This window comes from Scomber japonicus, chromosome 13 (genome assembly GCF_027409825.1).
Source record: "Scomber japonicus isolate fScoJap1 chromosome 13, fScoJap1.pri, whole genome shotgun sequence".
NCBI lineage: Eukaryota > Metazoa > Chordata > Actinopteri > Scombriformes > Scombridae > Scomber > Scomber japonicus.
In genome coordinates this window covers 21,809,555-21,824,686 of record NC_070590.1, presented here as the reverse complement: position 1 = coordinate 21,824,686, position 15,132 = coordinate 21,809,555, and the positions used below count along the sequence as shown (strand labels likewise).

Genomic DNA, 15,132 nt, shown 5'->3' with positions numbered 1-15,132 from the left:
AAATGACAGAATCACAGCAGACATTTAATCCAATTTCCTTGGCAGTTGTATGAAAATCCCACGGTGGTTTGTGTCCTATAAAAGCCATAGGGATGGCTATATACTATCTGAAAAGCAGAATTGATGAATAATATAACGATAGAAACAGATTAAAACAGAATCTATTGAAGTTAAAGGAAGATTACAATCAACATGCCCGAAAAAACCAGGTGGACTATAAGAAATGACCATGGACAGATCAACTATACAAGCAAAAGAAGAAGTATAAGAGCATAAGAAGATCAAGTATAACGATTGACTGCTTTATTTTTCAATTTGACCGCTGGGCAAATGATTATTGGATAGTAGCCCACCATGCACTGTGGTTAGGTTCTATCAATTAGTGTTTGAGAATAATGGGCAGCACCATTGGTGAACCAAAAGCCCTGCAGGTCTGCCAAAAGTAAGAAAATATAAAAAGAAAAGGAAGAGAAAGAAGCAGCCGCATAATAATTGTCCCGCAAATAAGTGGCTTTTTCAAAAAGGCTAAAAATGAAGTAGAGGAGGTTGGAGCATAAATTAATTGGGCCCAGGGGCCCTTGGGGATGCTAATCCAGCCTTTGAAATGATGCAATCATCTTCAGGTTTTATATGTTAAATATCTTGTGGAATATGATGTATTGTATCAGTATCTATTTATTTATTCTTTTCTTTTTTTCTCATTTCTCATTTGTCATAATTATTATAATACAAACTTCAGAATTACATTTCTCAAAATTTTTTGTCTAAATGTATTCTTCTGGCTTAGATGATAGATACAGACAGTAGCACATATTGTACATATTCTTTTGGGACCTTAAAATCAAACATCTGATAAAGCTCCCTGGGTTTTTGTTCTCTCTTCATTCTTCTAAAACATTCAACTCGCAATAGGCTGACTTACACTACTAAAACTATGTTACTGGGAGCTGCCTCCTCCCTCCTGTCTCTGCATTACCTTTCATCACTACCTCAAATGCGCATCCACGCGCGGAGCCGAGGCTCCTGGAGCGAGGCCAGGGAGCGTCCCTACAGCCTCTCAGAAGAAACAGCTTTGTCAAACTCAGTTAGCCGCCTCCAAGGGGAAACACCTCTTTCCACAGTAATACTCGAACTATTCACCATCATGCCCCTGCCTCTGCCTCAGCCACCTCATCAATCCACACAGCAACAGAGGTAAACAGCCTCACACCTTCCAAACAGAGGCCCGTGCTGCTTTGTTGACACAGTGTATGTGCAAAGCGCCTGCACAGAGGGTAAGCGACTCACAGGACAGACTGTGCTTCATTTACAGAAGGTAATTGCACTGGAGCCGAGTGGTGCACTTTTGTGATGAGATTTTTTCCAGCTTCGCTAAAACCATGTCTAGATTTGTTTACCCGCCAGATGAAACCGCTTTGACAGAGACACATAATAAGTTCAGCTAAACACAAACATGTCACCTTGAAGCGATAAATGGTCACTGACATTGACAAGCTATTTACTGACTGTCCTCCCATGTACACCTAAGCATGAAATAATACAGCACTTATTTGGTGGGGATCATTTAAAATGCTCTGAATGAAAACAGTGAAAGAGTGTATAAGCAATTTTCAGGATTAGGATTTTAAGCCTTGCTTGGTTCTATATGCCCTTGTGGTTTTGTTCAGGCACTTGAGATTAGAAGCAACGACAGGATGTGTATCTAATGTTTTCATTAATATAAATAGAAAGGGAGACAATTCCCACTTTGCTTTCATTCTCTCCCCATCTGTGTAACGCTGCTCTCACTTTGTAGACTCCTTGTCAAATTGTTTTTAACCTGCTGCCTTTGTCGAGCCGAGACACAATTCCTGCCATGAAAACACAGGATATACTCTCACAGCCTTCACCTAATTGAAGATGTTCTACTCCTCTCAATGTGAAATCTGAGCCTTTTATACTACACTGTGTACATGTTCCTCAGTATTACTCTGAATTTAGTGTGGGGGGAAAAAAAAGAGCAACACATTTTTGAAAAGAATGAAATCAAAAAAAAGAGAAAAAAAATCAGTGCCACCCTGTGTGCAGAGATAATAAGAGACAGACACTGTATAGTAGAGCGTCTAACCCTGTCATTATTTCAACAGCTGTCCTCACGCATTGCAAATTTGGTTTTACTCCTTTTTGTCTTTGATGAAAAACACAGGATGTAGCAGAACATTTCACGCACAATACAGCAATAGAAATGGAGAAAACCCAAGAAGCGCGAGAGTGGTTGCTAACAGCATGGACACTCATCTCTCACATGTTTTCTCTCCTTTTTCTCAAGGCTGATAAAATTTTGTTACTGCAGAACACCAAAAGAAGCCAGAGATGTGTTTATCGTGCTACTCATGTTGAGAGTGGAAAAACAAAAAAAAGTATAAAGAGAACAAGAGACCAGCTTAGAGATTGTATGCTAAAATTGATCAATCTGAGGTGTTTTGTGGTTGTATTCAGACTGCTACATAAATCAGTAATGATTGCAATATAACACCATTAATGGAAGATGTGGAGTGTATCAGGGTAAGGAAATTCTGATCTTGAATGTCGTCTACTGCAAATATAAAGAAATGTATAATTTCTTCGAAATCGGTGCATGCGGCAGCAGGCATTGGTAAAATGGCTTGCCTTGTAACCGCACGGGTTTGCCTTCCAATAGAGTGGAGTCATGTATGCTGAGATATGCTCTTGATATAGGAAATTGCGTTAACTCACATTAACTATCCTCAGTTTCCATTCAATCTGACACAGTATCATCATCCAGCAGAGGTAATCATGTCATGATGACGCCTGTGTCTACTCCCCTCCCCTTCTTCATCTGATACCTCCTGCTGCGTTTGTGTGCCTGTATTAATTATGCTACTGGACACACAAATCTGTTCACACAGTCACATTATAGGGACTCGTCTCCCTTTTTGGGAGCTCAAAGCTGCCTGGCCTCCAGCAATTAAGCCATTGAATCGTAAGGTTAAGACTTGGTTTTTAGCTAAATGAGTAATTTGATAAGATGCTTATTTGCTCTCTTGCTGAGTTTGAGGAAAGGATCAACCCCTCCCACGTCTGTGTGAAATTTACGAGGCTGGAGCCAGCAGGGATAGCTTAGCATAGCTTAGCATAAGCAGCTACCTTTTTTTACATTAATGTTTGCACACAGATTAAATAAACACATTATAACACGTGGATAAGTAAGCTTTAGAGGTGCTATTAGGTAGATTTATTTTTATTTATACAGTCATTCTAGCTGTTTGTACTTGTCTTTAGTCTTTATACTAAGTTATATTAAATTACTAATGTTTTAGGGCTCTAGCTTCATATTTAGCTTACAGACTTATCTTAACTCTCAGCAAGGCAGCAAATATTTACCAAAGTGTCAAGTTACTTCTTTATGGTTAGGGTTAGAGCTCAGTTAAGTTATTGTGAGGTTTAGGTATAGTGACAGACTTGGAAAGCACATTACCAATAATAATCAGTAAGCCATGAGAGTGTGACAGTGAGTCAGAATAAACAATAACAGGGCCATGAAACTGAAGCAGTTAAATTGAGTTCATACATGTATTCATTTAGTTTTTTTACACCTGTGCCTGAACGTTTGTGACATGTCAAAATGTTTTCCTCACCTGTCTGCTGGAGTTCTTAGTATGTTCACCTTCACTGCACACTTATAGCTCTCATAGCCCTCATCCCCACAACAGCCTTTGTGACCTGCTGCCTGCCTCACCAGCTACATCTCATGACAGCATATATGTTCTCTACGTCACCTGTCTGCCTACTTTTTTGTTTTCTTCTTTTTTTTTCATATTCCTTGCCAGTTTACAATAAAGTTTCTCTACAAGCCAAGTTCTCTATCTCAGTCTCCTACTTTTTACTCTTTCAACTGCTTTTTCACTTCTGTGCAGATTTTGTCAGGGGATTTCTTTCTTTCTTTTTTTTTTTGCATATGGATGATGCAAGATACAGTTGCAATTCCATAAAGTAGCTGATTTAGAGTGATTTCACCCTCTAGGCCTGATTTCACATTACATCATTTAAGCTGAATCATGTATGAAGAGGAGTGTAATAACAGTATATAAAATTGGTGCAATATGTTGCTACATGGTGAAAATCTAACTTTACACAAGTGGTATTCATGTACTTGTTTCCATGTCTAATACAACTAGATTCCTCTGATTATTGCAATAATTAGACTAGATCATTACTCAAATTGAGACATATACTACTGCACATGGGTTTAGAAAAGGACTGTTTGATTAATAATACTGTTTACATACTATGCATATTGTCAATCCACACTTGCAATCCATAATTAAGCTGTTTACAACAAGTCCTTCAAATTAACCAACAAAAAACACTGTTTCTCCATGCCCTCCGGAAGTATAACATGTAACTACTTGATTGAGATTAGGGAACAACTTGGTTAAAACAAAGTAACAAAGTGTTTGTTAATTGATCCATCCATCCCAACCTCCTCTGTGGACTTTCTTGCTCTATAACAACATTACCCTACTTCCTCTTGGCTCTCAATGGACAAAAGTCATCATTACTTCATCCACTAGAGGGTTTTGTCATCTGAACATAAACAAATATCATTTTTGGACATTTGGTGAAATGACTTTTGCTCTATTTTTTCCACTGTGTCACTGTGTTTGCATGGCTAAGACACACTTAATAACTGAACATACCTCACTGGAATAATGCTCCATTTATTATTTATCGTGAACAACACAACACACTAAAATAATAGTATGGAGTTCACATGTGCTTGGTTCTATGACATTATGATTAGACTATTAACACATATAGGTGAGCATATGTTGTTGAGAGCTTAGTAAATTTACCACAGATTAATCATTGATGGTTGAATGTTCTCATATTTCCAATTAACTATTTAAAGTTTTGAAGATCACTGGATTTTTATAAGAGTAAAACACAGTCTCCTCCTCAGTACTCTGTAAAAGCACTTATACCACCAAAATTCCTTCTCAGTTTGTTTTTGTAATTCAGATTTAATCCAACAAAGTACACACAGCTGGACTCCCTGGACTGAATCCACGTTCCTCTCCCAACCCGCTGAACTACATTTAAGAGCTGATCTCTGAGTTAAATAAGAAGTCACATAAGGATTACAAATGTTATGCAACAACAATGGCACATTCACCTTTACGTAAAGAACCAGAACTACACAGACCATTATAATCTATAAAAGAAACTACTATAACAGCATAAATATATTTATAAGTAAGCCTAAGTATGCATTTGTGGTTTAATCATTTAGTGATGCTTTGGATTTAAAGGCAATGATAAAGCATTTAAACATATAAATATAATATCAGTTACATTAATAATCTATTAATATAATTTAAATATATCACGCTCCAGCTAATCACTCAAAAATATCCATAAGGCAACCAGGAAGTGATGCTTAATAATAGACAATATATGCACACACAAACACACACATGCACCTGAATAAACCCTGCAGACATTCATTTCCAGGCAAACATATTGGACTCAAATTTAAAAGAAAATGACAAATGAAAACCTAGTTAGGATTTTTTTTTTAAACAAACACAGGTAAATAGAGATGCATTCCTTAATGTTTGCCAGACCTTTCATCAAAGTTACATTCCTGTGATACGAATGTGATGAGTACAGACATACAGACAAGACATTATGTGTACTAAACTCAGGCAGCAATGGATGTCTGAATCACCCCTAATAATCAAAACACAATTTTGAATTTTCTACAAAAGGATGAAGCCAAACAACATAATCTGCTCGTCTAAACTAAAAAGCCAAAGGATACAAATAAAAATAAGAAATTCTTCAAACCACTTTCACTATGTCTTTATTTTCCTCTTTGGTTCTTATGAATCATCCAACAGCAGAAAAAGTAGTTTCCACTTTAAACCATGTCCTCGAGGATAGCCCTATTGACATACAATTTCAAGATGAGGACACATGAATTATAATAAGACCATGTGTCTACAGCCATGCTACTTTTTTATTAATTCAAGCGTGGCATGTCTACAATGACAATGTGAATGTTAACAAGCCAATATTTACCATGTCAACCATCTTAGTTTACTGTATTAGCATGGGTACGTCTGAGATGTACAAATTATTGGAGGAATAATGATGGCACTAGATGAAAAGTAAGGGATACAGTTAATAATGTCCATTACTTTAATGGTAATCCATCCAGTAGTTGTCATAAAGTCAACCTCATGGTGGCACTACACAGGAAAGGTCAGGGTGAGTCAGGCTGGCTTTACACGACAACGCTCCCGGGTGAAACCGACAAAATATTTTATCAGATGTGCCTTTCGTTTAGACGGCGACAGCGTTTTTGGGGCTTAAAAACGCAAAAAAATGAACCCACCCTCCAGAGTGGAAATCTTAAAGACGCTCCACCGTCGCATTCCCGTCTAAAGGGTTGAAAACGCAAAAGTGTGCTCTGAGCTGCTCACGCTGGCTATCCTCGCATACGCGTTGACGTCATATCCATGTGCAGTACAGCCAAACAATAACAAACATGTCGGATTATTTCCATCAGTCAGACATTCAAGTGGCCTTTGCTGCTTTGATAGCTATTCAGGTTGTCTGGTTTACCTCGCTTCTTCGCCATGTTTTGGTTTTTGACGGTGGGCTATTTTGCGCTACTACGGAGAGAAGTAGAAGGAAGTTTCAACGCATGCGCGCTCTTGGTGTTGTTGTATGGCAGTGCTTCACAGTACCACCTAGCCACCTGGCATGCATACTACATCAAATTTCACACACTTTTGCTTCACCGTGTGCATGCAGATTTCCACCCAAAGACGCTCGTCTAAACGCGAAATAAAAAGTGGGAACGCAACGCCACTTTTGCGGATTGTGTTCAGATCATTGTCGTGTAAAGCTAGCCTCAGAATTCATCCTCAGGGGACCACAAATGTACACTGAGCTAAAAAAAACCAACAACACAAAAGTGTGGGAAGGAATGATATTTAGTATGTTAGCCCTAAAACGTCGGCCATCCTTCAAGCTGTAATGTAAAAAGAGAAGGAACACACATATTTGTAAAGTTTATATTCTATCACTGTCACACGTATTGTTCGACTTCCAAAGCTTTAACGCCATCAATAGAAGTCTGCTAAACATCACTTCACCACCTACTTAACACGCCATCTCCATGAAATGTCAGAAATGCAAGGACCGGCTATTACCACTAAAAGCTATAACCTAGCAACTCCAGCTGTTCCCTGCTAAGTAATCCATTTTTAAGGGCGAGTATTCTTTTTAAAGGCTGCTCACTGCTCTGACAGATGGAAACAGTCACAATGAGCTGGTTCTCCATCACCAGGAGCGAAGCAGAGGGAGAGGACTGCTTTATAACTGACAGACAATTGCCTGACCACCTGACAGAAGCCTGGACCGACAATGTTCATTGTTTTGAAGATGGCGGTCGATGTTAGAACCTCTAAATTATACGCAAAGTCCTCTGGGACCTTGCTTCAATACATCTCACTATAGAGAAAGAGTCTCACAGTCACATGGTGGCCTCTCTGCTCTGTCTCTGTGTTGTAGGGACTGAAAACATCAGCTGGACAAAACGCTTGACAATAATGTACAGTACAGTATGTCTTTGAATCTTTGCTGCATTTTAGCCAATGATTCAGTCCAGTATGATATTATTTCCACAGCAAGAATTCAACAATGGTGTTATATGATCAGCTTGGGACAGGCAGAAAGCACAGTGGAGTGGAAAGCCGCAACAATGAAAGCAATGACGTCCAAGCATCCTGCACACTTTCCCTGCTTGTTTGTCTTTGACTATTTTCAATTACGCATGGTGCTACTATCCCCTTCCTTGATCTATCCACAACATTGTTATCTTTCTCTGCTACTTATAATATGTTTACTCATCCTGATGAATTCAATTACATCTTTTCAGAGGAAATTACTGTGGGGGTGTCTCAGCCTGCCAGAGGTCAGCACTAACTGTGAATACTAAAACTACTCCCCCAAACACATTACACAGCCTATTACCTGCTGCTTTCCACACAGCACTCTCCCACCCTACATAAGCCTTTTCCACCGCCACAGATGAAATGCTTTCTAGATGGGATCTGGCGTGGAGAAGAGGGGAAGAGAGCTGGAGCTGTCCCCGGGCCTAATCGTTTCAGAGAGCCGTCCCCACTGCAGCCGCAAAACACGCCAGTCCTGATTAGGGTGGTGTGTACACGGCCAGGCCGAGCATGAAAGGTGCAGAAAGTAGGCTACGCATGCAGACTCTTTTTTCTGTGGCCGACTGGTGGAATCAATAAGGCGCAAGGCCAAAGGCAAAGCAGGTAGAAAGTAAGCCAACAACGTACTGCCTTGACAAAGTGGTAGACATTGCTTCATTTAGGGTTTTTGCTATACTCTTCACTTGGAATATATTAAATGTGTATGCCCTCCCAATTTGGCCAGGCACAGTTTCTTAGTTCATTACCCTCCCTGCAGGAAGTCCTGCCCCAGTCATCTGCTTTGGGAGTGAGATTTCATAAATGGAGCATCTCTGACTGCCTTCATGCGATCCGGAGGAAATTTCTCTCCTTTGCTGGGGATCCATGTTGACATTTTCACTGTAAACTTGTTACTCTAAATCTCTGAAGAAATGCTTGTGTTGGGACAAAATACAAGCCTCTGCAGAAAATTCTAACATAATTATCTAAAGGCAAGAACCCAATTCAGGTCTATCCAAACATTGTCAAATTGATTAAACGAACAGGACAAGAAATGCTATGAGGGAGAACTCCAGTTTCTTCTCTCTATATTGTATTGTTTTAAGTGATTTTCTGTCCTCTGAAGGATTTATGACAAAATCCTTTATATTATTTATTAGGTAAGAGAATACACTCAAATTGACCAGGGATAAGAGTGCAGGTTGAATGATCAAAAAGTAAATGTACAAAGAGCAAATGATGTTGCTTTAAACTCTCTGAAGTCATTCAATATTATTGCAGTGAGCAAACAGTAATTTCCTTTTACAATAATTAAAAAGTTAAGCTTTGCTTGGTGCGTATTATGTTCTGGTTCAAGTTCTGTTACTTAATTGCTTAACTGCCAAATAGCCAGTGCTGTAGTTACCTTCTGAATACATATTTGGATTGTGAGTATGATGCCAGAGTTGGTGCTATTTTATCTAAAGGTTTTTAAAAATGCATGTAGAAATGAATACTATGCAGAAATATATGCTGACAAGGCATGCTATTAGGAAGAAGAAAGCATATTCATCTGCAAGTGTAGTTTATTAGTTATTTTGCACTAAAACAAGCACACCAAAATGCTAAACTATTTTTTGATGAATAAATGCCAATCACACTCATTTCGAGTCTGTCTCACAGATAAACTCAAATGCTGATTCTTGACGTGGAAGCACAAAGAAAACACAATGAGGAAAGTAAGACGACATTAAAACATACATGTATTATTAATTTAGCCACTGACATACAGTTTAGTGTTATTTAACATAGGAAACATGAAGAATAGGTAAACATTATAGTCTAGTTATTTGGCTTCAACATGGGGAAATGTTCAGATTTTCAAAGTTAATGCTGCAGTTTCACCACACAGTAAGAAAATTGGAAATGTGGAAATTTCATATACCCCCCCCCCAATCAGAATTTTGAGGTTGAACTGTAGTCTCCTTCAAATACCACCTGTTTTAGTGAGAACACCCAGGTTTATTTTCTATAGTGTAAAACTAGCTGTTGGAGAAGCATTCCAATCACAACAGTGACGAAATCCAAAAATATTCTTCTTTTTTTTTTTAAATAAAGCTCTGCACTTTTGAAGAAGAAACATATGAGGAAAGTACTCAAATTAGGATGCACAGAACATTCTCATGGAGCGAGAGAGGCATTTGCACATGAAGAGTTGAAAATGAGTCGCATTCAGCCAAGCTGTGAGCTCCACCTAGGAGGCAGTGAAAGAGACCGACACAGGCACAGAGAGGGGCTGATGCAGGCAGGCGCCAAGCCTTGAAGAGGGGCATTCTGGCATAATGACGCTCATTTACCATTGACAGGCCTTGGGAAAGTTAAACTAATTATGACAGCACACAGATGCTGAATAGCCCTTGATGAAGTTAATCACTGGCAATCCAACAAACAGGTGTTGAATGATTTCTTTTAACTCCCCTGAAATTATAGGATGTTCAGATTTTTCCAGCGCACCGCTCAAAGCAACAATCTACCCTAAAGCAGAATTATGCTATCTTATTCCCATGATCTTGGCAGATTTAATGAACACTTGTGAGCATGAACAACTCCTCCAATACTGGAAAACAGAAAACTTGTGTTTTAACCTGTAACACTGGTGAGACAGACGGGGAGATTTACTATTGAGTTAAATGAGCACGTAACAAATGCCTGATTTAAACAGAAGATGAGCTTTATTTCACTGTAGTGGTAACAGGTGTTAATACAAAAGGAACCCCAGAGAGATGCTACTTCACCCTCTGCGTGAGTTCAGTATGGCGAGCACTGTCAGCGGTGCACTTTTAATATGTGCCTCTTCTAATATTAACCTCAGATTAAGACCATTACAACATGTGTTTTATCTTTATTATTTTATAGGATTCCCTGTGAACTGCATGCTAAATCATTTAATGCCATCTAAACTGGAATTTATAAAAGTAATACAGAATTTGCCAGATATTGTCAATCTTCTGAGGCCTTATTCAATAAGAGCTATGAAAGATAATCATCAGTTCTTAACCAAGACTCATTAATAATATCTGAATCACAGTCTCCCATCTATAGCACATTCTTAACACCGACAGTGGTCTGTCAAGGAGAGCTCTGTCACCCAGGAGATCATAACTCATTTAATGAGCTTTACGATACATAAAACATCTTTTTCTGCAACTCCCAGATCGCTAAAGATCACTGCTAACAGGCGGAGATAATGTGTAAGCATAAAGATAATAGGCTCAGCTGAATGCCATTAAATTGTGTAAAACTTCAAGTGCCACATCAGGGCCAACGAAAACTCCTCATATTGAATGGGTGCATGATAAGCTATTAAATATCCGTCACTATTTTATTAAACAAATTCCATTATTTTTGAGCTATTTTGTGAAGAATAATAAAAATCACAGAGATTTTTAAGTAAATGTAGACTCAGTACACTGAATGTTTGAAGTGGTCAGGAATGTTTCTATAGGTTTCATATAGGAGCTGGGAGGAATGCGTACACAGTATACATTCAACTGGTATTGTAAGTGTCTCAACAGTTAGTTTCTGATAACATGCTTTATATAGAATTCAAATTTGATTGATAACTCCTATGACAGGTTCAAGTTGTTCCTTGCATGGCTGTCTGGCCACATTAATGTTTGTACAAATATGACTTGTTGCAATTTAGTTATCACATCTGCATAGGCAGTTCATACCTCACAATTTCACACAAATTAACCACACTCATAATACACACAGAGGGAGTTTTTATTTCTTAATTAGATTTAATATTAAATAATGCAATATATTTTTATGATATGAGACAAGTTGCCATTCTAACAAAACACAACAAGTTTAAATATATGATTTCTATGTAGTCACAAACCACTGGACCTGTTTGTTTTTGGGATGTCCGAAAACATTGAAATAAAAATATGAGGAAGCCATACTGATTCCACACCCAACTACTGAGTCACTACGCCATGTAAAACAAGTAAAAGCTGGAGGACAAACTAAATGAAAGTGCCTCATTAAAAGCAGGGACAGGTTTACTGTAGGGACAGTCCATTTTATTTTTCTTGGTGTTTTTGTAGTTAAAATGTGTACATAAAGAACTGAGAAGTTCTGATCAATTTTAATGATCCTCCTTCAAAAATGTTTTACTCTCTTCCTCCCTAAATGGCCTCTTGTTATTGATGTGCGGGAAAAAATAAAGCAATAGAAGGCTTGACCAAGTCGATTGCAAAGCAACATCATATTTCAAAACTATGTGCCTTCCTTTTTTTCATTATTGTAGATTGTAACTTACCTTTAATCAGTTAATTACGTCTCATATTTCATTTAATCTTTTAAATATATGTTTATGTGATGACGATATTTATATTACGTTAATCCTAGATAACTTTATATAAATGACAGAAATGCTGTTGCTAAAACTATAGTCTCACCCCAGGACACTGGTTGACATCCATGTACATTTTTTCTGACTTTGAAAAGGTGAGTAACCAACATATCCTAGAATAAACTCACAAATTAATACAGAAATTACAACAATTTGATCACATTTATATATTTGCTCAGATTATCTGCATTCATGTTGACTGAAATATTTAAATACATGATATGAAACAATCCTGGCCACTGAAGTGACACCACTACATATATGGCCAGCACACACCCAGTACTGTTCCTGAGCACTTCATTACAACTACACTGAACATAGAAAAATACATAAGCAGCTATTAGAAATCAGTGTTTTCTGAGTCACAACTGGTATATTTTAAGTGTGAAATGAATGCTCAACAACAAAAGCAGTTAAGGAAATGTGCAAAATGCTCAAAGAAAATCATGGCACAGTCTGTTTGTGTGCTCATGACAGTGAAATAGATGGATGGGTGTTTGTAATCCCCGCTAGGTAAAAGACTGTGCAAGTTCACAACAACAGACGGTGCCACAAATTAGAGATTCAGACCTCTTCTAAACCAAAACCTCACTCATTCAACCTCATTCCCGTACCTGCCAACACATTTGAAACTTCTGACAAAGAAAAAAAAAACAAAACCTAAAGAAATAAAAATTGAAGTGGCCTACCTTGGAGAATTTTCTACAATGTGAACATTGCTGTCTAAGCAACAGCAGAGAAGTCACTAATGGAAGCTGTTAAATTTTATTTTGCTCTAAAAATAGTGCACTGTGCATTTTCCTCTCCCTAGAGTTTAGAGTGGTGAGCGAACAGCCCGAGTGTGTTCCTAGGCTATGTGCAGTTGTGACTCTGAAAACACTCAGAAATTCACATTTCTTCTACTACGAAGCACTAATGTGCAGGGTTCCACTGCTGAGTGTGTGTTCACTCAACACAGATTCAACTTAAAGATTTAAACAATATAAAATGTCTGTTAGGCAATAGAACAAATGATTGGATTTGCACTTTGCTTACGTAAGGTTCTGAAACTCTGTACAGGAGCGGCTGCCACACATTTCCTCCACCAGATATTCAATCAGTTGATGTTTTGTTGACAGTGTAAGATATTGTTTTTCGGGCACTGCTCCAGAATTGCACCCCGGTTTTGGATGGGCTGAGATGCAATCAGTGAAACAGCCCAGGTAATGTGAATTCATTTTCACAGATACTGCTGTAAATTGTTTAGTAGTCACATAAACATATTCATTTTCAACATGAATTGACAGCTTTCATAAAATGCAGAAACGAGGATGTAGAAGGGCATTCTTAAGGGGGACAGAAAAACTAAGTAAAAACCATGTTCAACATTTAATACTGCTTGGATAAGTAAGTACTGATGTAAATATTTATTTATTTATCAAGACTTATTTATCAAGCTGACACTGTGCAGTGGCTGCCTGTTGTGTGATATTTTGTTTACCTGCTGTATTTTGTTTACCTTATGTACAGGTCATTACTCCCTCCATACAGGACACTGTATGTATGTTAATGCCCTACTTTTTTTGGGGTGGGGGGGGTGGCTCATGTCTAGCTGCTTGACAAATAAGAGTTCAGCACAAAAGAGAGAGAAGGGTGATACAGTAGTCAAATGTGTAGACAAGTTGAGAAAGGAGATACTGAAAGGGAAAGCTAGTTATGATGATGAAGAGAGGGCAGAGAGCATAATAGAGAAATAATTAGGACAAGGCCAGCCTGCATGAATCTATCACTGCTTCCCACAAGCACTCAACTGTGTCAAACAGCTTGGTCAATAATCTTCAGCAATTCCTGAGGATTAGAGTCTTATTACCGAGCACCGTCTGTCACACAGACCTCAGTGGCCAACCCAGTCACTTCCTGACTGTTTACTCCGAAACATCTATTTCACTGTGGGATTAAATGCAGTCAAGTTGCCCACGTTAGATTGAATATGAATTAGAATAGTGCTCAGTTTGTGGACGGCATGTTAAGTTTTATTTGTGGACAAACGTCTCTGTGTGTGTGTGTGTGTGTGTTTGTTTGTGTGTACGTACGGTTTGATCTATCTAAAGAGTGTCTGTTAGTTGTGATCGACAGTATAACCCTATGTAACTGTTAAACACATTTTACCCTGTAGCAACATGTAACGATCTATAACTTCTAATTAGCTATACTCTTTGTGCAGTATGGAGCCGATCTGTTTATTTGCTACGTGCCTCTAATTTCATATTTCAGTCATCTTTGTAATAAATGGTGGGAAAGAAGCACATAAGAATGATGAGTATCTTTATAGACTACAACTTTTTTTTTGAACCAGGATTAATTGTCATTTCTCTTTACAGTTTGATTGTTCCGGTTTTTACTGACATATTGTAAACTTAATATCAAATAAACCCCTCTGTGGGCACTCCAGTCGGTTATTACAGCCACATACACACTTGTAGATCTGAGAGTCGTGAACCTGGTGTCATTAGCCAGCACTCAGTTCTACCTTCGCCTTGTATAGTTTCACAGAAGGAAGTACAATCCTCACAAAGTATGAAGTTCTTACCTTGGCCATGTATTTTGGTCACGGCGGCAACGAGAACCAAAACCGCGAAGAGGGTCTTAAATTGGCAGTCCTGTCTGATACACATGTCTACTAAAGTCGATGTTGTTCTTCGCTCAGCTACAGGATACGTCCTTGTGTTGAGAGAGAGAAAAAGAATACTTCCACGGCGGAAAAAGAACAAAAACACGCACAGCGAGATTTTGAACGTCTGGGGGATATAAACAGAGCCGCGCGTTGTTTGCTGATGCACTTCCTGTTAATTCGCAGAGTGAGGACAGTCGAGAATAATCAAGTGAAATGCGGAGGTCCCTTCTTTTTAATTTGGACGCTCAGTAAGCGGATTCCTGGCTGTGTGGAGCCGTCGGCACAAAGAGAAGAGGCTGCCGAGGCTTCAGCACCACGGACAGCTCCTAGCGTCAGCTGATGGAACAGCCCCTACA

General features: G+C 38.6%; 1 protein-coding gene across 1 annotated transcript in view; it reads right to left on the bottom strand.

Moving 5' to 3' along the window:
* LOC128371451 (seizure protein 6 homolog) overlaps positions 1-14,777 on the bottom strand; it is an 82,804-nt gene extending 68,027 nt beyond the window's left edge. The window contains exon 1 of the mRNA XM_053331778.1: positions 14,693-14,777. Within this exon, the coding sequence (XP_053187753.1) occupies positions 14,693-14,777 (85 nt within the window). The remainder of the gene's footprint in view (positions 1-14,692) is intronic.
* Between the last annotated feature and the right edge of the window lie 355 nt (positions 14,778-15,132).